Source organism: Bombyx mandarina, chromosome 03 (assembly GCF_030267445.1).
Source record: "Bombyx mandarina strain Sakado chromosome 03, ASM3026744v2".
NCBI classification, from domain to species: domain Eukaryota; kingdom Metazoa; phylum Arthropoda; class Insecta; order Lepidoptera; family Bombycidae; genus Bombyx; species Bombyx mandarina.
This window is the reverse complement of record NC_143210.1, coordinates 3978328-4003978: the sequence shown is the minus strand read 5'-3', so window position 1 is coordinate 4003978 and position 25651 is coordinate 3978328. Positions and strand designations below refer to the sequence as shown.

At 36.5% G+C, this 25651-nt stretch overlaps 2 protein-coding genes across 4 annotated transcripts in view; one reads left to right on the top strand and one right to left on the bottom strand.

The window, feature by feature from the left end:
* Positions 1-65: 65 nt before the first annotated feature.
* On the bottom strand, positions 66-8721 carry LOC114251287 (PI-PLC X domain-containing protein 3). Of its 2 annotated transcripts, XM_028185501.2 has the most exons (7): positions 8259-8721; positions 8069-8179; positions 7174-7336; positions 5914-6043; positions 5501-5659; positions 3664-3860; positions 66-2837 (listed from the first exon to the last, which is right to left on the bottom strand). In XM_028185501.2, exons 2-7 carry the CDS (start codon positions 8169-8171, stop codon positions 2597-2599), a joined length of 993 nt encoding a protein of 330 aa, XP_028041302.2. In that variant the 5' UTR covers positions 8172-8179; positions 8259-8721; the 3' UTR covers positions 66-2596. The 2 variants fall into 2 exon arrangements, with proteins under 2 accessions (XP_028041302.2, XP_028041311.2); XM_028185510.2 differs by lacking the exon at positions 8259-8721 and having other exon boundaries at positions 8069-8198.
* A 4396-nt stretch (positions 8722-13117) lies between these two features.
* Positions 13118-25651, top strand: part of LOC114250136 (6-phosphofructo-2-kinase/fructose-2,6-bisphosphatase) — a 42145-nt gene continuing 29611 nt past the window's right edge. For both annotated transcript variants that reach the window (XM_028183889.2, XM_028183880.2), the window contains exons 1-2: positions 13118-13630; positions 21138-21472. In XM_028183889.2, the coding sequence (XP_028039690.2) occupies positions 21148-21472 (325 nt within the window). In that variant the 5' untranslated portion in view covers positions 13118-13630; positions 21138-21147. The remainder of the gene's footprint in view (positions 13631-21137; positions 21473-25651) is intronic.

The window sequence follows — 25651 nt, the reverse complement described above, 5'->3', positions numbered from 1 at the left end:
ATCTTAAATATTATTTCCAACAACAATATGGGTTTAAGGCGTAAATAAAAAACATTTCACAAGTATAAAGTTTACAGATCTTTACATTTTAAAGAACAACATTTATTGGTATTCCATATTTTTAAAGGTTCATTTAATTTATTTATTTGAATTTTATTAATTTTATTTGTATTTTCAGGTACAGTAACAATCTTAATGAATTTTATTGTATTCATCTAAAAAAGAAAAAAAGACAAATCAACTCATTATCCTCGTAGTAAAATATCAGTATTACTTAAAATTAGAGAAAAAGTACACTTGAAAATATCACATTTTTATAAGATATATAAAAGGCCGCTTATTCTAAGTCATTATTTAAAAAAAACATACAGTACACAGTTTTTATAAAATCATATAAAAAAGGATATACAAATTTATACATAAAGTATATTAAGTATGTTGATATGTTATAAAAATATAAATTTATTTATTTCAGATCTTGTCAGATTCAGTTTTTAACTATTACCTCTATAAAACATTAAGTATTTTATTATGGGTACACCACAAATTTTTATTAGTAAATATACCATTTGTAAACACATTATGATCACATAAAATATAATATGACCTGAATCATTCATTAAAACTAATTAACTGCCTATACATATATCTTTTAAAATTAGAACAAGAAACCGTGTTTTGTGTACTAGTCACATTATAAAATATAATCTCATTGCTATTTCCCGCATGAAGTTGTGCATAGTATTACTGAATAGTTATTTTATTTTATTTATTTTGCATAAACTAAACTATGCTTTTGTGTTCGCTATTATCGATAAGGCCACAATATATTGCACTTTTTTATTTTTTTATTAATTAAACTAGGCCACGCATCGCTGTTAATATCGTTAAATAAATTTTCGTACTTCGATCGTACTATGAAAAAGATCCACTGAGTTTCTCGCCGGATCTTCTCAGTGGGTCGCGTTTCCGATCCGGTGGTAGATCCTGCGAAGCACGGCTCTTGCTAGGGCTAATGTTAGCAAATACTATAGGTTGAGTCCGTGAGTTCACAATACCAAACAGCGTGTGGCTGAAATAGTCTCTCAGAGCTAGCGGTGATTAGGTAGGAAAAAATCTCTAATTAAAAATATGATTATACTACTTTAAGATTGACCACTGTGTTGCAAAATATGAATAAATACAATATTTAAAATACGAACATTCAGGTCTGTTTCATAACTATTATTATATAAAGGGTTTAAATGGACGCTTTCACGTAACTTGAATGCAGAGTTAATTTACGGAGTTAGGTACACATAATAAAATGACAATACAATTATTTTATTGCTCACTCTCCTGACCGGAATTCACCAAATGATTAATTATATTTATTATCAATTTTTAGTTTATTGCAAAAAGTGCTTTAGTGTTGGGACTTTACAATTGTCTGAAGTTCAGATGTGATTTAAACAATTTTTGGATCGTCGCTTTTTTAAGTTGTTTCAATACACTCGCTATGTAACAAATATGTAACAATCTATTCTACATCAAGTGGTGAGGGCTATTTGGTTTAAGCAACATTTCGCTTTATACAAATTTATCTTTGTAACTAAAAGTCTGTTTTATTTGGCATTAGTATCAACAATTCAATGTTTTTAATTGACTTTCAATAAGTTTACCCCATTCAAATAGCTAAAGTAATATCTTGTTTATATTTTTTAAAAATTTTAAACTTTATATGGATTTCCTGTACAGTTGCAAAAATGTCACTTAAACCAAATACCATTTCACCCGTCGATATGTGTACATGTATGTGTTTGTAGTTAAAAATTTAAAACCAATTTGTTTGCATTGCTAATTTACAAAAACAATATATCTTACTACAATCCCATTACCCGAATGTGTCGTACCTATAACGAACTGGCAAGGTCGTCACCTGAGTTAGATATTTTTACTTGTAGGTTGGTTACGTTTAGAAAAATGTTCAAGGGCATCCTCCACTTTATTAATAGGTAGGTTAATGTAATTGTTTAATGTATTATATTGTGAATAATTTTTTTTTTCCTTCCATTATTCGTTAGATTAGTTTTTGTTATTGTGTTGTTTTGTCATAATTGTAAGGAACATTGTTATACGAATTCAGCACTATATGTCTTGTTTTGTCGTGCGCACATGACTTATGTTACAAGCCAGATTTTGTTTCTTTTTATTTGTGTTTTTTATGTATCTTTAGCTTGTGATGTGTATTGTGAGCCTAATAAAATAAATAAATAAAAATAAATAAAGGAATGATTTAAATAACATAGTCAAATCGACTAGTCCTAACCATCAACGGAAGTCAATATGTAATAATTTTTACGTTCATCACTACATAGTATAAAACAAAGCCGCATTCTCTGTCCCTATATCCCTATGTATGCTTAAATCTTTAAAACTACGCAACGGATTTTGTTGCGGTTTTTTTTAATAGATAGAGTGATTGAAGAGGAAGGTTTATATGTATAATAACATCCATTAAATAGTGGAGAAATCAATAACAAATCAAATTACAGTTTCCGAAGCGAAACGAGGGCGGGACGCTAGTCGTAAAATAAAATTGGGATTCAGTTTATTTCTATTCGTTGGTGTGATAAAGGACATCTGTGTTTCTCAACAATTTCATGTTCAACTGTATTATAGTTTTTGAGAATATCGAGTCATTGATGTCAACGAAGTCTGCGATGACTACGTTGACGGGCGCCCGCGAGAACGTCGCGTTGTCCGGTGCCGGGGGTCCGGGAGAGAAATCAGATAATTTTGGTAACACATCGTTGATGACCGGCAATGCGCATTTATCGCGGAGACTTGATATCCATCTGTAACGTTTTGGGTAAATAAAGTTCTTAAATAGTAAATAAAGTTCTCGTTTATCTATACATATTTAATAAATAAAATTAGAGTGTCTGTTTGTAGTATTGAAATAACCGCTTTTTACTACATGCATATGAATATATATATAAATATATACGGTACATACACCAAAATATATTTTTTTACAATTTTTGTCTGTCTGTCTGTTTGTTTGTTCCGGCTAATGTCTAGAACGGCTGGACCGATTTTGATGAGACTTTCACTAATAGGTAGCTGATGATATAAGGAGTACCTTCGGCTTTTTTAGACTAGCTTCACCCCGCGGCGTCACCCGCAGTTATTGTCGTACCGCGCGCAACATGGCGGACTTCGCCTATCAATAATGAAATTTAATGTTTCCGAAGCGAAGCGAGGGCGGGTCGCTAGTTTATATATATTTCTACTATGCGTGTGTTTGTCACTGAACTCCTCCTAAACGGCTGAACCGAATGATTTTTTTTGTATGCATTTGGGTGCCGCCTTGGTTGATTTAAATTCACAAATCAGCCCGGCAGATGGCGCTACAGTCGGTATGTTATTTATCTTTCCAAGAAATAATTTATATGGCAAAACAACGTTTGTCGGGTCAGCTAGTATATAAATAGTCTGGCAACACTAAAACGGTTTGAAGTTTATAAATGGTCGCAGATAAGCTCTATACTTTATCGTGACATGTATACACGCACAATATGTAAGGGCGTAGCTGGAATAGCCGTTTAAGCTGCCAGCGAATAGGTAGGGAAAAAAACCACAGAGTAAAATAGATGCAGTAACGACAGACTCGTTATATACCTGAGCACGATGAAGGCCGGCGTGGGCGTGAGCACGGCCTGGTGCACGAAGCCGGCGCTCGGGTGCCGACACAGCGCGCCCAGGAACGCGAGCAGCCCCGGCGCGCGGTCCTGGCGCGGCCACGGCGACGGCAACGTCTGCGGCGGCCAGAACTCGCCCGTCGCGTACACAGACTCGTGGCGGTACACCACAATCACCTACGAACGTGAGCTCTGTTTAAATCGTCGCGGCCTAAAGGAGAAAACGCACGGTGTACACGTACCTTTTTTTTTCCCACTGAGAAGATCCGACGAGAAACTCAGTAGGCTGTGTCTATGGGTTAATTCGCTCGTCGAGCCCTTCGTCGCAAGCGATGGATTCGACGAGGACGTTGACACGTACTTATTGTCAGTTCTTATACTGGCAAAGTTACCCCACTCTCAATATAACATTGGCCCACAATTTTTTTGTCAATTTTGTGAGATTTGCACTCTATGCTCATGCAAAATCATTTAAATTTCAATTGTAAACGTTTAAAACCCACGGAAAATCCATATATTTTTTATTAATATCCAGTAAAACTAAGACAATACATAAAAAATTGTTCGCATGGCGGGACAAGGTTACCCATGGTGCGTTCCACTAAGCGTTCACAACCATCACGCTCACGACCGCACTTTTTCCCCGTTCCACTTGCTTGTGAGCGTTACTCTCGTAAACTCAAGTGGAATGGATTTATAGAGCGTTTTGAGCGTGGAGGTAAATAATACAAACGGCGAGTTAATAAAAAGCTTTAAGAGGTTAGGTTATAATCTGTAAACCTTGAAAATAAACTTATTTAATTATTGTTTAAATCGATTTATATTGAAAACATTTATAATTTAATCTTTCATATTTAATATTGGTGGTGTATTTAATTAATTTACGTTCAACTGTAATTAAAATGTCTTTTGCGGCGGCACTTGGATATTTGCTAAGAGGTCGCAATAATGCTCCAGATAGTATCTCTTTCCACATAAAATAACGTAAGCTTAACGGTCGCCATTTTTGATACTTTGAATTTTGAAAACGCCGCTAATTTCAACGATCACTTCGACCCACCTTTTTAGATGGGTCGTCGTGGGCTTCGCGTGAGCGTAAGTCATGACATCACAAGTGACGTTTTCGCCGCGACCACAACGATCGCGGTCGTTATGTGGAACGACTAAAGGAGTATTTTGATCGTTGTGGGCGCTTAGTGGAACGCACCCCCAGATGGACGGTATAGGGTTTGGCCAAATTGGGGGGTGGGGTGACATTTGTCAACAGCTGCCTGAGCGCGTCCGAAAGAGACCTAGCAACTAGGGCAGCGAATGCATCGACTACCGGGCGAGAAACTCAGCGGGCTGATGTTATAGGTTTCGCATCGAGCTCTTCGACGAATTCAACGAGTGCGATTACGGTGGAACGTTTTCCTACATTTGCCGCTAGGGGCGCTGTTCCAACTGCATACAAATTTGAGTTAACTTTTACGCTCTTGAGAACGTTAAAAAGCTCGCACTAAGCACACCAGACTATGCCTGTGTTAGTGGATCGGGTAGATCTTTAAACAGGTGTCTAGGGGCTTCAAGTCATTCGGGAACCAAGTGTTCACGATTGACTTCTATGCCTTCATCGTGACATGTAATAAAACCAGTTAGTTGCAGCAAGACCTCAGATCAGCCTCAATTGTATTATATAGCGGCTGTCCCACTCAAGCCGGAATGCATGACTACTTTATGGTCGATATCGATAATATAGGCGTATCAAAATGTACGGGTTCACAACATATACTACCAGAAAAATTTATACTTATATTATATTATAATAAGACACTCACTTGCTGCTTTAGTCGTTGTAGAGCATTCAGAGTAACAGCCTTCAAATCTAGCTGCCGTGGTACCAATATGGGACCGTACATATTGAGGAGGAGCCTCATCAATCTCTGGTGATCTTCAGGTTGGAAGCCATAGAAATGTTGGCAGTCAAGTATCACTACCTGAAATTTTTGTTGAGAATATTTTATAGATGATGATAGCAAAGTGACCTTTTTACCTTTATATCACATTTACAAAAGAAACGTTTAGAGAGTTCCTTCCTGCGTTGTTTATTCGATTTAGTTAAAATTTTGTGCAGTTGTTAGTGATGAGGTGTCATTATGTTGGAATGAACAATGATGGATATAAAAATGGAATGGAATCCATTCGGCAATTTGGGAGATGTGGTAGAGTAAATTTTACATTTAAATATTACCTCTCCAGGATGTTCATCAACAAACTCTTTGACTTGCTTCAGTGCCTCTGTTATTTCAGCAGCGTAAACACCATGTGTGAAATAAAAATTGTCTTCACCAGATTTTGTAGCGATCCTGAGGTCTAAATATCTGAAAAAGCATAATAGAGAATTAACTGACTGATCACTTTCGTTATTAGTTTTGTTATATAGATTGATGAACATGCTGAAGGCTAATCTGGTGTAAAGTGGGTTTAAAAAATTCTACATTAGATTTTTTATGTAATATTTTAAGGTCAGCATGTGCCTTTTCTAATCTGTGGACATTTCAAAGCAAACATTGGGTAAAGCAACTATGGAATATATTAATTAATTTCATTTCATTATTGATTTTTATGGTGCCTTTTGTTAATAACAGTATAGTAGATAGTATGATGTATGTAATAATCTTATAAACAAATATTGCTGAAATTGCCAAAATCAACCACACTTCATTAATTACAAAGAGCTACAGCGTGTTGCAACATGAAATAATGAATTAATCCTGTGTTGTGCAAGCTTTTACAAATGAGGTGCAATGAAAAACAACTGTAAAGATTTCTGTGTCCATTACTATCCATTTTGTTCTCATGACATCTTTTGTCAATACATAGGTAACTTCAGCTGTATACTTCCTAAGACGCTTCTTAAGGGCTATTAAGACAACATTTATGTTACTAACACCTACACCTATACAACTATAACATTAATGCATTTGTTTTGGGATAATTGTGGCCTAAATGATAAGACACCCAGAACACTAGTGTTTAAATCCTACAGGCAGATAGATACCCATTGTTCTAGTGAAATACGTACTTAGCACATATTAATGAATGATTTACACAATGATAGAATAATAATGTGTATTAAAATGATACCCACAAAAATTATAGTTTGTCTATTTACTAGTGTTACAAGCCTCATGAGGGCACATGGATAATTACATCAATTACTGCCACATCTTTTTACTGTGCAGTAGCATTCTGGCTTAAAGAGTGGGACAAATAATATACTATACAATTGAGGTTTCAACCAATATCTTGAGATAGTAAGTGATCTCATTCAGGTTATGATTTCTATGAGTTCTGGTAACCACATAACATCAGCTGGCCATTCACCTGTCTAAGCAATTATTAACAATAATTTAACTAGATTTTGCACTAAATAAAGTCTATACTTAATTTTCATATAAGTGCAAAAAGCCAGAGTACATAGAACTTAGTAATGTTAATTTTAATGTACCTAATGCCAATAAGTAGTTGTTGCTTGGTGTCAAGAGCTTGTGTTATTGTCCATCGTAAGATCGTACCTCGGAATAAAGGGTACAAGCGATGAAGAATAGGTTCAGCGTCAGGTGCTAGGCCACTAGATTTTGTGATGCCGTAGGTCATTGAGTCATGACTGCCTGTAAGTATTAGTTATGATTTTATGGTATGCTTATTAGCAACATTATGTTAACATGCACTTTTCTGTAGATACTAATCATTAGGGATCCTATTTTTCTTCTGTCCGCTATTCCTATGAATGTCGAACGTCAGTGTGACATGTCCTCTTTTTCGATGTAGGCCTACCATATGTCATCTGTGCATATCACAGAATCCAACAAAAATTTCTAAAATATCCCCTATTTTATTAAGTATATTTTGTTTTAATTCTTATTCAATAGTTTGTATGAGGTAGTACATTTAGTAACACAATATTTTAACTTCATAGCTCAATAGGTAGATGGCAGCATTCATGTTGTGCTTTAGGGACACCACTATTTAAGTGAAGATAGGCTATAAATTTACTATCTAGTCATAAACACAAAAAAGAACAAAGACATCATAAGCCAAAAGGAATATCAACAAATCCTACAAAAGGAATATCTTTAACAGATACTGACCAAAATCTCAAATAAAACCAAACTCCTTTAGTACTATTAAATTACATGACTACTGACTGACTCACTATTGTTAGGGCCCCTAATCACTAGACAAAGTTGGCAATTAAATATCAATAGGCAGTCAATGAATGTTCAGTATATTTAGTTCAGTTTTGTAAACATTATATAAATACATAAATTAAATTGCAAATAAGGCTTTTTAAACTCTATTTCCTAAAAGTTAACGATAAATGGTTGAAATGAAAAACTCACCAGGTATGGCTAAGTAGATTATTGGTATATCCTTGAGCTGTATTGGTAGATCACTCATCCATGATTCAAGACGAAAGTTGTGCGCCGCTCCATCCTCACTCATTGTTATGGCTACAATAACAAAGACCATTTAAATGTTTTGTAAATGAACAGAGATATCAAATAAATCTATCAATAACATTGTGCTTACCGCGTCGTCTTGAAGAGATCAATTATTAAAGGGCTTGCTACGAGAGCCAGAACGAGGTCAAAGAAACAAAGTAGATGCCTGGAATGTCGTCATAAATCTAGTTTGTACCAAAGTTCATCGACTTAGAGCTTTACAAGGCTGGGCTTTTATTATTTTTTTATGATCTGTCATGTCACGATGTAATTCACATTTCATTGTTAAAGTAATCATGATCGTAAAAAATATTTAAAAAACTAAATAAGATTGTAAAATAACTTCTAATAAAAATGTTTTGTTGGAAATGGAATAAAATATAAATATTCAAAAGTCAAAACGAAACATTATAATAATTTTCAAAGTGTTACTATCAGCTGTTGAAACGGCTGGGAAATAGGACTTTTTAAATTAGTAGGCTAACAAACTAAAAGGAGCTCCAAATTTAAAACTGTCAATGTCTGCGTTTTGATTTTGCAGTTTTTGATGGAAGACAAAACGTTTTATTTCAGATTAGATGCATGACAACCTTAATGAATTTCCCGTGACATTGTAGTGGTGGGTGGTCAACGTACGCTTCAAGATTATTAAATTTAAATAAACGTTTCATAGTTAGCATTATTGAGAAATGCCTTAATAATAGAGCGGGGTCCTAAAACACAATCCAATGCAAAAATCAATCAAAATGATGAATATAAAAAGTACTTTTCTCAGCAAACTTTTATAAATTCACTTCTCAGAATTTTACTTCTTCGTTTCTTAAGTATACTTTTGATATTTTTTTACATTGTGGTAAACGCTTCGGTTAACAACAGTAATACTAAATTATATTTAATGTTATTTTAAAAGAATGGTCATTATTTTTATTTAATATCATTTAAGCTTACCTATAAAAACAAGCATATCTTGAATTTTCATCTCACACAAACGAATAGAACTGACACAAAGAAACAGCTAGGTGGGTACTCCAGCAGATATTATATTATTAGTTCATATCCTTGGTGGATAATTAGATAATACACGTAACACACGCATCGAGCTGTTAAACTAAAGTGAATCTATTAAACATCTCAATGAGAATAATCTCACTACTAACAAATGCAAAAAGCAGTTTAGATTCTACTATGTTTAGTTTCTAAGCCGACGGACTGAATGGTGTGATTGTTTTGTTTTGACCAACGCACCGGCTAGATGTCCACCAGATAAGGTGAAAGGAATTAAAAAGCTTATAAGTAGATTAGTAGGCTTATTTGGAACTAGCCTTGAGTGTTTTTTTGTGATTTATATTGTAATTTTTTTTATTTAGCTTTGTCATGTTTGAATTTATTAAAAATACTGTCTGTGTTGTCTCTCGATAAGTATCTACTTTTACAATGGTTGAAAATAAACAGTTGTACGTTCACGTATTATATTGTCTCTAAAATGAACCGCTCTTAAGCTAATAAGTAAAATGCTTAGGAACTTAGGACGTCCGATATAGTCATAGCGTGTGTTGACTGTGAAAGGAAATGCGATCACGAAACTATGTCGAGTAATGAAATGAATCTCTCAAGACATTAAATTTGGGTAGCCATATTTAAATACGGACAATACGCATGATGGGCCCACGCAGGTTGTAATGATCAGCCTACGTATATATCAAAGCGATCCTGGTGGTAAAATAACTGTTTTTCCGATATATTTGAGGTAATCACTTCACATCTCAAAAAAAGAAGCGCGGTTCACGTAGTGATTGTGGTTAGGTATTTGCTAAAGTTAATTGGCTCTATAATAATTGGCTCTATAAACACAATATAATTTTGATTAATTTTGATCAAGTTATTGGCCGAGGACCTAAAACTGCCGTCACGTGTTTCGGGCATTTTTTTATGTTTGTGTAATGTTGCTTTAGAATAATTATCCTTCTTATATTAGAAATTCTTCCTGCAAATGCAAAAAGGGCTGGATCTTGTATGTTTTTAATAGAACTTAACATGTTCTTTTTCAGGCACACAGAACATCCATTTGATATTATGAATTTAAATCTGTATTGCGATCACTGATGTTTTAAAATAAATCTTTTATCAAACCATATCCATTTTCTTATAATACAATAGGAAGAGGAAAGCAAGCAAACATCTATAGGTACTTCTATACATATAAATAAAATTGGAGTGTCTGTTTGTAATATTGAAATAACCGCTTTTTACTACATGCATATGAATATATATATACGGTACATACACAAAAATAACATTTTTTACAATTTTTGTCTGTCTGTTTGTTCCGGCTAATCTCTGGAACGGCTAGACCGATTTTGACGAGACTTTCACTGATAGGTAGCTGATGATATAAGGAGTAACTTAGGCTACTTTTTCCAAGACTTGTTTCGCCCCGCGGCGACAGCCGCGTTACGAAAATAACCGCGGGTAACATCGCGGGATTCCGCTATCAATAATAAAATTTAATGTTTCCGAAGCGAAGTGAGGGCGGGTCGCTAGTCGTAATTCAATCTTGATTATAATGGAGAATGGACAAAAATATACGAAGCTTAGTACAATTACCTCTAGGATACCCACTATAACCAATCAACAAGCTAGGTTTATAGAGATGAGTGTAAAACCTCATTAAACTACATCGCACAGTTTTTCAGACTTTTCTATACTAATATTATAAAGAGGAAAGATTTGTTTGTTTGTTTGTTTCGAATAGGCTCCGAAACTACTGGACCGATTTGAAAAATTCTTTTTCCATTAGAAGCCGACATTGTCTCTGATGAACATAGGCTACTTTTTAAAAAAAAAAATATTTTTTTTGGTTTCATGTGTGTTTTAATGTTTCCGAAGCGAAGCGAGGGCGGGTCGCTAGTCTTTTTATAAATTCAACATCTGAAATATGGTAATATTTAATTTATTATGAAAACTAAACCAGAAAAAGTTAACTTAGTTCAGGGTTCTGGATAACAATAATACACAGATCTGACAGATCTGCTAATCTGATTTGCAAGATTTATGGCCGTTATGAATGCGCACGGATTTCACCGGTCATCGTTCTCGTCGAACCCGTCGCTTGCGACGAAGGGCTCGACGAGTAAATTAACCCTCAGACACAGCCCACTGAGTTTTTCGCCGGATCTTCTCAGTGGGTCGCGTTTCCGATCCGGTGGTAGATTTGCGAAGCACGGCTTTTCCTAGGGTTCGTGTTAGCAACGTCATCAGGTTTGAGCCCCGTGAGCTCACCTACTAGTTAAGGCGACGCTGATATAGCCTCTCAAGGCTATAAGCATAGGTAGGAAAAAAACGGATTTCACCTCCTGTCGATCTAAGATTATGTTGGATTATGTGAAGATTATTTATAAATGCGAGTATATAAATTTTTGTGTGCCTTGATTTTAATCTGTCTTTCAATAGCCATAAGTCATTGCCGAGTATATACTAGCTATTTAAAATATCGTACAGATTTTAGCCGTAAAATTAAATTTCAACTTTTTTTTAATAGTGATATTTTAATATTTCAAAATGTGTTCTAACGCACTTTAATTCAACCCTGGGAATAAACTTTTGAGATGTTTCCCCAGTTTACGCAATCCCTTTGACTACTATATATATAAACATTTTGTTGCAACAAATAAATATATAATTAAAGGTTTATTACGAGTTAAATTCAAAAAGTAATTCGTTTATGTATTTTTAAACTACTTAGTTTTTTGAAAGCCATTTTAGCAGTAGCAGTAATAGCTGTCTACTAAGCAAAAGCACTGACCAAAGGTAGTCAATGATATTGTCGGTATAAATATAAAATTCTAAATTCTAACACCCTGTATTACATAAAAATGAGGTTGTAGTAGGTAATATTCATATTCGTGTTTAAGCAGCTAGTGTTGTCGGTCAGTGTGCTAAGGTTAGATATCTAGAGGTTATTAAATATTAGATTAAATGTGGGGTATGAATAAAATTAGATTCGTGCTCGACTAGACGTAAATGTGAACTTTAATAAGATTTTTTCATCTATCGTGAACTTTCTCATTTCGAATTTATTAAATAAGAAAATTATTTGCTTACTTGTTTTGTACTCCAAAATTACTTCTTATGTTATATCCCAAATGGGTATGTATGTATGTATGTATGTATGTATGGTTTACCATCATCATTAATTATTTAGTTTTAGATAATTACTTAGTTGACTAAGTTAAAATTTTGGTAACATTCTTCTTCTCAATCATTTCACTCTTGACAGAGTGATCGTGATCGTCATGTAGTGTTGGAGGGTCAGACTTGAGGCGTCTCACGTGTCTCTCATCTCTTCCTGCTCGAGGTCATCCTACTGCACCCATTTAGAGGACCTCCGAGTCCTCCGACTGTAGATATAATTCGGTCGGTCCACTGTATTAGCGACCTCCCACACGGTCTTGTGCCATCCATCCCTACTATGACCATGATCAAGGGTATTTAAATAAAAAATATATAAAAAAGTATCTAAACAGATCCTGTTTAGTTCAACTCATCCTATGAAAGGCACAGAAACTAGTATGTGTTTCGAAAATCTATCTCATATATTCCTCTGTGACTTTAATTGATTGAATTTTGCATGTTAAAGTGCGGGACTAGGATAGGCTTCAATTGCATCAATTTCGTGATATGCCGACAAACGAAGCACACGTGTTTCTTATTACAAAAACCAATAATTTGTTTATTTACTCTCGGTTCTGATAAAAGTTGAATCAAGTTTTGTAAATTATAAATCTTTCACTAGAATATGGAGTTGGTATGTACGTATGTTGTGACTTGATGAGTGAACGGTTAGGAAATGATTGTAGGTAGAGGGAGCTCGTGCCAAAACATTCCCCCCGCACTCTGAGGACGTCACACGAACGTACCCGAACAAGAATCGATGTCAGCCGAAGCCAGTCTGCCTTCGTCCATTTACCTTCTCATATCTCGGTCGTTTTCGAGTTTCGCCACGCTGCGTCCGCCGTCTGGCATATTGAATATTGAGCAGTGGCAAACGAAATAATCAACTGTTATTTTCCGAGCGAGATCATTGTGCGAAAATAAACAAATAAACGATAATATAAATCAATATAGTTTCGCGTTTATATTGTAACAATGCGTAAAATACGTTCAGGGGTGAAGTAAGCCCACGGAGAGAGCTGCACTCGTACCAGTTTGGAAAGCAATACGGAGACTACAACTGATTGCACGAAGCCGTACACCCGCTGTGTCGTGTTCCCTGTGAGATGTTGGGCCAGAGTTTCGGTTGATAAATTGAAGTCTGACGTTTTTTGGGACTTTAATCGAATGTGTATTGAAACGTTCACCGCTATACACGGGCGCACTACTATGCGCCACGATTTAGTGCATTTTATAAGGCACACATCTTCTGATCACTACTGCGAAGGAAGAATTTAGTCATTCGAGCAGGTAAGCTCACAATAAAACTTATGCTGTTACCTGATAACGTTTATTATCTGAAATAAATTAGACGCGTGCGACGTGCCTGTGTAGTCGTTTTTTTATTACCTAAATTTTATTATGTACATTATTATCAGCAGCCGTTACAATATCCGTATTACCAATAAAGCGCTTTAAGTACTTTTGTAATGACTATATATAAAGATTAGTCACATAACGATAAGCACCTAACAGCGAAGGAAGCATTGAAAAAAATAATTAAACAACTACTTCACTAAAATATTATAATGTTGACCAATTTACTAAGTAACTTGAATTACGCATACATATCTAGTAAAGATATGGTAAATTATATAAAACGAATATGTCGAATAGCTGCTTAATTTACTCTTAAGAAAAATAAACTTGAGTTCCAACAACAAAGAGCGTGAAATATTCTTGTCCCGTCAACCTTGTAGGTTCATGCTCTGGTTCGTTCGTGTTAAATAATAAAGATCCATAACTACCTTATTGTGTTATTCTAGTGTAAACTTAATAGCAACGGCTCAAGGAGGTCTGAATAACCCCAAAAAACAATAGGGATGTACAATTAAGTTCCAAACCAGGTATTTACTTATAGGCAAAAGGATTGAATGTTTTCTTCAGCGTGTACCTACCTCCTTTTAGCGAAAATACAAATAGGAATGTTTTTTTTTTATTACCGTTAAGACTGATAATTATTTAAATTTAGCTAAAACACGAAATCCAAGACACGACAGAATAAATAACGAAATCTTGAAAGTTGGTTGAAACCAGTTTTTACTAGTTTTTAGTTGATTAAATATTTCATAAGAATATAAATAATGAACTTTGGATTGGAGACAACAAAAATATTTAATGTGAATTTATACATGTTTCGTTTAAGGTGCTGATTAATCTTTAAAATGGTTTCTGCTTTGATCAGATAATAAATATTTTATTATTTTTTCGCATTACGCATCTGTTTTGTAATAGAAATTATTATCTATACGTTCAACCACGACATCATATTTAATATCGATAAACATACATGCGTTCAAAACCAACTCATCTCCTGTAGAAACGGTAATTTTGAAGTCGTCGTGGCCTAAAGGATAAGACGTCCGGTGCATTCGTGTTGAGCGATGCACCGGTGTTCGAATCCCAGGCGGGTACCAATTTTTCTAATGAAATACGTATGCAACAAATAATAAATAAATATTTACTAACAATCACGCCACGTTAACTGGTCCCGTGATAAGTTCGTAAAGAACTTGTGTTACAGGTACCAGATAACGGAAATAAATGTAAGATTTTTATTATATATGTTCACGTTTGACTTCCGCGGTGAAGGAATAACATCGTGTAATAAAAATCAAACCTGCAAAATTATAATTTGCGTAATTACTGGTGGTAGGAACTCTTGTGAGTCCGCGCGGGTAGGTACCACCGCCCTGCCTATTTCTGTCGTGAAGCAGTAATGCGTTTCGGTTTGAAGAGTTGGGCAGTCGTTTTGACGAACCCAAACGTAACTCAATAGTAAATTTGACATCAAATGTCCAAGAATTTAGTTCAAGTGCGCTGTCACCGCATTGAGAATATGATGGTAAACACGACTTCGTCCTAACTACGTCATTTCGGATCCTCCCGATCCACTAACGGTGATTTTTGATACCTCAAGCACCGGTCACCGTTCTCGTCAAACCCATCGCTTGCGACGAATGGTTCAATGAGTAAACTAACCCATAGACACAGCACACTGAGTTTCTAGTCGTATCTACTCAATGGGTCGCGTTTCCGATCCGGTGGTAGATTCTACGAAGCACTGCTGCTGCTAAGGCGAGTTTTAGCAACACCCCCAGGGCTGAGCCCCGAGAGCTCACCTACACGTTAGATTACGCTGGTATAGCCTTTTAATGCTACCAACATAGGTAGGGAAAACAAGATAATATGTTGTAAACAAACTGATTGAATTCGAGAGTTAATTAATTACCTACTATTACTGTCGATGTCAATTTACACATTGCTGATTCCGTGCGTACACAAGTCTTTTTTACTTAGATGAGCGGATCAAGTGGCCATTGTTACTTGGGTGATGTGAATATCACCGTTCATCTCAAGATATGGGGTTGAGGAGTACTCCAATTCAGGGTTTGGTTAGTAAACCAAACCTTTAAAACCAAACGTACGTTCTCCGATTTTCAAATACCACATTGAAACACGTTTTGGTGATTTGATCTGTCCAATGGCAGAGCTCGGTGTTATAATGACGAGTAAAGCAACTGTGCAAACTATGCAAGTAAAACAGTAATTTACATGTGTTCACTAATGTCTTCCACAAAGGTCCACCCACTTAGTTTCTCGTCGGATTTTCTTATTGGGTCGCGATTCTGATCCGGTGGTAGATTCTGCAAAGCATTACTCTTGGTAGGGCTAGTGTTAGCAAATTATTTCAGGTTGAGCCCTTGAACTCACCTACCCGTCATAGCTGGAATAGCCTCTTAGGCCAACAGCGAATAGCTAGCTTAATCATGAAACCCACAAAGCATTCGCAAGGTTCGAGTATTTTAACTTTACACGATATCCGTTATACGACACTTCATCATAATTAAGCCGGAACGTATAATTTAAACCCGCCCTCGCTTCGCTTCGGAAACATTAAAACACACATGAAACCAAAAATATAAAAAAAAAAAAATTTAAAAAAAGTAGCCTATGTTCATCAGGGACAATGTCGGCTTCTAATGGAAAAAGAATTTTTCAAATCGGTCCAGTAGTTTCGGAGCCTATTCGAAACAAACAAACAAACAAATCTTTCCTCTTTATAATATTAGTATAGATTTATTTTTATGGCAAGAAAAAAAACCGGAAACATTCGGGTGCTCTCTGAAATCCAGTCTGTGACTACCTACGTAGCAAACTAAAAATTTAAAACGCATTTGCTACCTACACATATTATTAGAAAGAAAAAAAAACAGCCTAAAACTAGCCCCATTTAAATCAATATCTCTACCTACCTTAAATGTCATTGCACGCCCATCTGGTTCCACAAGTTACCACGGCAAACTCGATTCCGCTTATTTCGTTTGTGGGCAAGATGAAACGTCGACACTCGAAGCATCATTGGAAATTGTGAATATTTAGATAGCTTGATATACTCGTATTTCTTGGTATATGACATAGTGGTATGTCGTCTCAAGCTGTTGGACTGTTCGAAGGGGGTTTTCAGGAAAATATTATTTGAGTAATTCTCTTCTTCTTCTTCTGAGTCGGTCTCTTCATTGCTGAAGGTCGTGTCTAGTTTTAAATGTTGATCACTCGATGCACTATGCTTCCCCACGTCTTCCTATTCTCGGTAGTATTTATATCCTCGGTTATTAACAGGCCGGTGAATGGCTTTACCAGATCAGACCAACGGGTAGGTGAGCGTCCGCGTGATCTTCTCCCGTCAACCTGACCAACTGCATACCATCAGCTTCTCTTAAGTTATTGCGGTCTCTACGAGAGATGTGACCGAAGTACATGAGAATACGTTGGAAGCAGATAGCAGACAGTTCTGTGGTAATATCGAGCTCCTTCAGAATGTATAAGTTGGTCCGGCGTGCAGTCCATAGAATTCCCAACAACCACCTGCAGTACCACATTTGAAAAGCATTGATCTTTGCCTTCTCACTCTGTTTTATCGTCCAGGATTTGGGACCATAAAGGAAAATTGAGAAGACCAATGTACGTATCAGCTTCACTTTGGATTTGTGGAATATATTACGGTCTTTCCATATCAATTTAGTCATTTTAGTCAATTTAGTCATTGCTTCTTTGGAGATTTGGGTTTTTCTGGGTACCTCTTTTTCGCTGCCACCCTCGTCACTAAGAAGATAGCCAAAATAAATTAACTGATCAACAAATTCCATGTCTTGAAATTCATTAGGGCAAATAAGCATAGGTACCAGGTCTGTCTCCTATCTATACCTTGGTCTTCGCTTTATTAATGGTATGGCCAACTAATTCACACTCCTTCTCCACCCTAGTAAAGAGTTGCGCTTGTTCTTGCTCGGATGATGCGAACAGTGTGGTGTCATCTGAATTTATTTTTTTTTGGTCAGGAGGAAATCGCCGGACTTCCGCCCTCCAGTGGGGATGGAGGGCGGGGCATGTCAGAGTCGAACTGACTAAAACCTCCTGTCGCTCAACAACCAACGCCCAAACCTCGCATGAGACAGAACTCATGAAGAGGCAGAGGGGGAAAATGAAGCGTTTAGTGCGGAGCACATCTCTCCCATCACCCTTCTGCATAACGGAGATTACTGATTTTCTTGCCAAAGCCAATAGCAATGGATACTCCAGCCTCCCAGTCATCTAAGGCTCGTCTCATAATGTATTCCACGTAAATATTGAAAAGAATCGGAGACAATATACAACTCTACGGTGTTAGCTTTTTCAGGTTTAAAGGGCTTTAACAGGACGTTGTTGACCTTCACTATTGTGCTTTCATTCTTGGTACAGGTTTGCGAAGAACGATGAGGTGCTGGGGTAGCCCCATACCAGTTAGGATATTCCATTGGCATTCCCACTTGACACAATCGAATGCCTTTGAGTTAGTCAACGTGAAGCATCGCAATGTTGAACTCACGGCATTCCTCAATAATCTGCCTGACATTCACGATCTGTTCCTATACTGTTGAGTACTATAGAGAAGTTTAAAAAAAAAAAACAATGCAATAAATATTGGTTTTAAAAATACAACATACGCTTTTTATAAATATAAAAATAAGATATTTTTTTTATTTTCGTGATCTTTGTCAGAATATTATGCCAATGTGATAAAAAAATACTGTATTGTCATCGGTCCTCGATACAAGTGCAAATCACGTTGGAAGATTCCACTACATGGATAGATACGGGTCAGGCTAATAATGAGAGCGTGTTCAAAGAAACGTAAATAACTCATTTTATCAAGAAAAAAAAAGTACGATAAAACAATTTTTTATCTTAATTACAAATCTATTGTCAGTTTTTTTTTTTTTTAATTGCTTTGATGGGTGGACGAGCTCACAGCCCACCTGGTGTTAAGATGTTATTGGAGCCCATAGATATCTAAAACGTAAATGCGCCACCCACCTTGAGATATAAGTTCTAAGGTCTCAGTATAATTACAACGGCTGCCCCACCCTTCGAACCGAAACGCATTACTGCTTCACGGCGGAAATAGGCGGGGTGGTGGTACCTACCCGTGCGGACTCCCAAGAGGTCCTACCACCAATCGCAAATCTCGTGTTGTTTTGATATTCATTTGTTCATTGAGTCGAAAATTAAAGTTTTAGTTTCACTATTCAGTATGTTTATTTATCACGTGGGAGGAGCTAGAACAGACTGCCCAAGACCGATATAAATGGAAAAATTTGATTCGAGCCCTACACCCCAGCAGAGGGTAATAGGAAAGCATGATGATGATGATGATGATTCAGTATGTTTTTCAGCGTTTGAAAGTGACACATATCAAAATTACGTTTGCTTGAGACGTAATAGCTGAGTTAGTTCCAATAATCCACAAACAATACCTTAGTGGGCGGTGAAAACAAAACCTATACTTACCAGTACTTGAGACGTATTACTATTTACCACTTCCCCTTAAGTCCCCAGTAACACTTTTTTAGTTTACCCTCCAATTTGCCGTCCACAATAGCCAAAAGGCTTGATGGCACTTACTCGTAGCGTTATATGCCAAGTTAAACTAGATATGCTAAGCTATGCCTTGCCATGCTATGCCTGCCATGCCATGCTATGCTATGCCATGTTGTGTGATGCTGTGGGATGTCTACCTCAAAAAATACTAGTACCTCCCCGTTTCCTCTCTTGGTTGTAGTAAAAGACAGACGATTCTTCAGAGAATAGACAGCAGCTAGCGTTCTCCGGGTATTTAAAAAATGGCCTCGACAATCCACATGGCAAGCGTTGCGATTATGGTCATCCTATTTTGGGAGGAGACCTATGTCCAGCAGTGGACTTCTATAGGTTGACAATGGCAATTGCTATGCCAACTTCACCATGGAGCTGATGGGCAACGAACAAGAATCATAACGAACTTTCGAACGAACCCCTTTGAAAGTATTAAAACGATTTATGTAATATGAAAAAAACTATCGAAATTAATGTCTACTTTACAGATCTCTCTTCTTTTGATTAATCAAAACCTCCAAAAAATGCACAGAATAAACATAAGTTTGACACCGATGACATAATGATTTAAATTTGGTTTTTTTTTATTGGCTTTGTAGGCAATAATAGGCTTTGTTTGTTTTTATTGGTTTCTTACGCCATTCTCGTATCGAATTTTGCGTTCGTGGTTATCAAAAATGGCCATGACTCCAGTTAGGACCTCTTGTGAGTCCGCATGGGTAGGTACCACCGCCCTGCCTATTTCTGTCGTGAAGCAGTAATGCGTTTTGGTTTGAGGGGTGGGGCAGCCGTTGTAACTATACTGAGACCTTAGAACTTATATCTCAAGGTGGGTGGCGCATTTACGTTGTAGATGTCTATGGGCTCCAGTACCCACTTAACACCAGGTGGGCTGTGAGCTCGTCCACCCGTCTAAGGGGTAAAAAAGGCAGACTAGCGTATGACCCATCCAATGGTAAGTTGTTACCTTCGCTCATGGACGTCAGCAATGCCAGGAACACAGCCAAATCGGTGTCTACCACAATAATTTACTACTTTACAATATAACAACCTGCTTAATTCCCTATTGGCTTTCCTCCTGCGATATCAACATGTTCAGTTCTTTCGATCTAAAGTTTACATGACGCTAAGTAGTCTTTGTGTACTTAGTAAGGTAATTAATTATATTATTAAGTGCGAATATAGACACGAGGTGCATTTACGCTTCATAGGCCACAAATGTAGTGCATTACATTTATTGCTCGTCAAGAAATTCTTGAAGAATTCTTGACCTATTGATTACGTAACGACGTGCGTGTGTCAGATGAAACCGTTATCTGTGTGTGAATTTTATTTCTGAGTATTGAAGTGAACAGAAGTTTTTTTTTTATTTTTTCTACTTCTACTTCTATTAGTAAAAAAATAACGAACTTCTGACAAAATAAATTTTTTTTTTTTTCTTAGCGTAGTAGGTGAACGAATTATTTTTAAAATGGCAACACTTGTATATTTTATTAAACCACAATATATATTTGGGAAAATGGGGAAAGTTGAAATTTAAAACTCTATTTGTAACTTTGTATGGTGAGCCCACTTTGCTAAGTATCACCAAACTGCCTGTTGATGTTAACTATTAAGATTTCGTATCAAAGGTTGGTGGTTATGTGGGTGGCGAAATTCGCGTAACGGACTCTTTTAGCTTTAAGGAATCACATAAAACCTGATAGAATCACAATAGGAATCACATAGAATCTGACCTCGGTTGTTATGTTAAAAAAAACGGAAAGTAGGTACCTACTTAGTAATGCTTTTGTTTTGAATTTCCGAGTATCGAATCAAACGAGCCTTTATCTCTTTGTTCCAGATCTCAATTGATGGCGTTACTTCGTATCCAAAGCGATTGGTACTTATATTTTTGGTTGTTATACTGTAAAATCTATTCGGCGATTATATGGTTGTTCGGCAATCACTGCCGTGGAACTGATAAGGCTCGTGCCGTGATAACCAGCGGTATCGGCGGGCAGTCGCTTGGAAGCCTCCATCGAGTTCGCACGCGTCGCAAGAAAACGCAACAGTATCATCGCACGAAACACGTAGTGGCTTTAGCGAGAAGACCCTCGTACAAGAGAATAGTAATGGCGCCCGGATCTAGCACGGCCCACGCAATGATGGAGGACAAAGAGAAACTTCTAGCACCCGGTGAGATTCGTTTTCTTTTCTTTTCGTATTGTAGTAAATTTGAATGTATGATAATTAATTTGACAGCAAGGTGCGACATGTCTTCGGATTTCAGCTACTGTACATGTTATTACATCTTAAGTTTTAGCAATTTAAAAATTGTAACAAAACGAAAGGAATTTTGAGGGATCATATTTAGATGGTTTTTCATTGACAAATAGTGAAGCTTGCTTTTTTAATATATACTTTTTCTATTAAGGCGAGGGTCAGGTAATAAGATTGAAGAAACACAACATAAAACATTCACAATTACTGATTACGGTAATGTAAATAATACACGCTGTGAGGTCGTAACGCGATATCAGTGCCTCCCGTGTCGTCTGTACGGTCACTTACAAAACGATAATATAAGAAATAAAGTTGGTGTAGTAAGTTTCGACGTCGCCCAAAACACGTCATTACTTATCCTTAACGGTGCTTTTAGGTACCACAAGCACCGGTCACCGTCCTCGTCGAACCCGTCGCTTGCGACGAAGGGCTCGACGAGCGAATTAACCCATAGACACAGCCCACTGAGTTTCTCGCCGGATCTTCTCAGTGGGTCGCGTTTCCGAGCCGGTGGTAGATACTCTAGGGCTCTTGCTAGGGTCAGTGTTAGCATCACTCCGGTTTGAGCCCCGTGAGCTCACCTACTAGTTAAGGTTACGCTGAAATAGCCTCTTAAGGCTTATCAGCTTAGGTAGGACTAAAAAAAAGTGTAGTAAGCCTTCAAGTGAAACCGCGAGCGATGCGTGAAACAAGAAATCCGGCTTCGGGCAACAACAAAGCAATGCTGTATCGACCGATACCCTGACCTTGCATCGGTAATGTCAACATTCAATTATCATTATAACAACTATTCCATTTGACTTCGGAACGGGTTAGTGATTGACAAGTATTATGAAAATTGCTAATTAACATAGTTCTTGGTGAAATTGAGGCATTTGTTCAAAAATTTGTAAAGTTTTAAATCTGAAGGATTTTTTAAAGGGATTTCATGACCTGGTAACTAAGATGTCATGTCTTATTTTAATTTATTTATATTATTTTTATGAAAAATGATAATATGGAGTGAAATAAAATGAAGATGATTAATTTGAGACATTAATCAACTGGGATGAAATTAATGAAATGAGATGATTTTACTGGTGGTAGGACCTCTTGTGAGTCCGCACGGCTAGGTACCACCGCCCCGCCTATTTCTGCCGTGAAGCAGTAATGCGTTTCGGTTTGAAGGGTGGGGCAGCCGTTGTGACTATACTGAGACCTTAGAACTATATTTCAAAGTGTGTGGCACATTTACGTTGTAGATGTCTATGGGCTCCAGTAACCACTTAACATCAGGTGGGCTGAGAGCTAGTCCACACAGCTCAGCAATAAGAGGTGAGATGATATGGGATGAAATATAATCTCAGTAAAATGGTGGTCATTTACTGAGATTTTTTCCGATAAACTTTTGGAGGATCTCGAGAAGTTACGTCCAGCGGCTTTTTTTCATTTTCCCACATTTGTGCACTTTCACAGATATTAAACAATTATTAAAGCACCGTTATTACACATTTAAACTTGAAGAAACACTAAATAGACAAAATAAAACAAATCACACAACTTCACTCCTCGCGTTCCCGCCAAAAAGTTCTAAATCTGAAAGAATATTAGTCACCCTAGCCTAATTTCACCGTCATACCTATAAGGTAACGCATGCGAAATATGAACACTCCAAAAACAATAGTACTGACCGGTACACGGTCCAAACAAACAAACAAATGATTTCAATTTGCAAAAGGAAAGAATGAATCACTGTACCCGTTTTAGGTGATTGTGTAAATTGGAATGCTTGCAAACGTAAGTTTTGATACACGTGCTGGGCGTTTAATGAACTTCTTTAACATAAACGCAAGCTTTCAAAATTATAACGTGCGTATTGAAATTAATGCGCGCTTCGTTTCCATAATCGTCATCAAAAATAAAATTCCAATAAATTTGTCCGATGTATTTGTTTTTAGCACGCTTTACTGTTTGTTTGTGAAACGGAATCTTTAAAAGTAATTTTCACGGACTTCAAGATGTCCGATTACCTTGTAAAATTTGCACACGCATCAAGGATCGATAGCAGTAAAATATATATTTTTATAGCTTTGGTGGTTGGACGAGCTCATGGCCCTCGTGGTGTTAAGTGGTAATCGGAGCCCATAGACATCTACAAAGTAAGTGCCGCCACTCACATCGAGACATGAGTTCTAAGGTCTCCGTTTTAACAGTACAACGGCTGCCCCACCCTTCAAACCGAAACGCATTACTGCTTCACGGCATAAATAGGCGGGGTGGTGGTACCTACCCGTGCGGACTCACAAAACGTTCTACCACCTATAAATATTAATTTTATAACTTCGCTCAAATATCCTGACCAGTATCCGACCATACCAGGAAAAAAATAAAAAAAATTGTTAGTTCGGTTTACTATTTAAATGTTTTTTTTTAATTCCTTAAACTACATAATATTATATTTTACTTGGAATGGACAAACAAGCTCGTCATCGTGGACGATGTGTTTTATTGTTAATATCCTTCCATGCGAGCTTCCCGTCATAACTGGAAATCGAGGCATATACGTCAGAAAATAAGTATGAAGACTACAAAGGATGGATAGTGGAAGTGTAGGTATTGTCCGTAATCCCATATGTGACAGAAAAATGCCATGGAGCACCTGAACTCCTATTTGGTCTGTTTGAAATGAATCTGACTGCCTCGGGCAAAGGAAACGTCATTCCACAGTTCGATATATGTTTCAAATAAGTACTTAGTAGTTTGTTCGCCGTATTATCCGTCCAGTTACAATAGTAGTGTCTAAATAAGTTAATTCACGCCAGTTTATTTAAGTACACGAGTGTATTTAGGACAGTGGCATTATGCCAACGTGAAAACCCCTTGTAACCTGAATTTTTAAATTTGTCGCAGAAAAGTTGAAAGTGATATTTATTTACAATATTTTTTCATGTCCATGAGTCATCGTAATAATATAAATTAATGTTTTATTTTATTTTATAGATCAATATCACACGATTAACAATGCACTGTAAAAAAAATTAATAACTCAAACGCATTTTTTTAAGGGATTTTATGACCTGGTAACTAAGACCTTTAAGTCATGCCTTATTTTAATTAATATTCTTATTTTTATGAAAAATGATAATATGGAGATAAATGAAATGAAATGAAGATGATTAATTTGAGACATTAATCAACTGGGATGAAATTAGATGAAATGAGATGATATGGGATGAAATATAATCTCAGTAAAATGGTGGCTATTTACTGAAATTTTTTTAGTGGACTTTTTAGAGGATCCCGATAAGCCGTCCAGCGGCTTTGTTTCATTTTCCCACATTTGTGCACTTTCACAGATATTAAACAGTTAATAAACAACCGTTATTACACATTTAAACCTGAAGAAACACTAAATAGACAAAATAAAACAAACCACACAACTTTATTCCTCGCGTTCCCGCCAAAAAGTCCTCTCAAACTCATTATGACGTCTTGACCACAGATAATGCACTTCTCGGCAACTTTCCCACGCGAGTCGGAAGGAAAGTGTAGACATACATTTTGTAATAGTAAATTGGCGGAAGATTAACGAATCGTTCATCCTCTTCTACGCAAGCATGAAAAAGAGATAAGAGTGACTAGCTTGGTCGCCGCAGATGTACAATGGGGTTATGATATTTAAACTACATAAGTAAATTATTTACGTTTTAATGAAGCTTTTTCATAATTAGGTATTTAATTAGGGTTCAACGAAATCAATCACTTCAACTCCTATGGCGCCTATTTTTATAACCAAACTATAAACAAAAATTACGAACAGAAACAAAACTGTTAACTGGCAAAATATTCCTTATTGTTGAAGATAAAAAAGGATACATATATTAAGATCTATATCACAATTTTATTATAAATTCGACATTTATGACTAACATACAATATTTGACCGTGGCCAATGCGTAATAAGCGTTACGAAACTATCCGTGAAGTACACCTAGTAGAATTCTAGTTTATGTATCCGTGTACAAACTGTACTTGCTCTTTGAACGGCGTGGGGGAAAACACCTAAATAAAAACATATAAAGAACAATAAAGGAGCGATTTTTGAAGCCTTTG

What these genes read in the sequence shown, in the direction of transcription:
- LOC114251287 (XM_028185510.2), bottom strand. Translation starts at nt 8,198, where the DNA reads ATGGTCTTTGTTATTGTAGCCATAACAATGAGTGAGGATGGAGCGGCG. An exon ending in AATCTACTTAGCCATACCTG is followed by an intron (nt 7,337 to 8,068) that starts GTGAGTTTTTCA and finishes TAATACTTACAG; the next exon opens with GCAGTCATGACTCAATGACC. An exon ending in CCGGCCTTCATCGTGCTCAG is followed by an intron (nt 2,838 to 3,663) that starts GTATATAACGAG and finishes AAAACGTTACAG; the next exon opens with ATGGATATCAAGTCTCCGCG.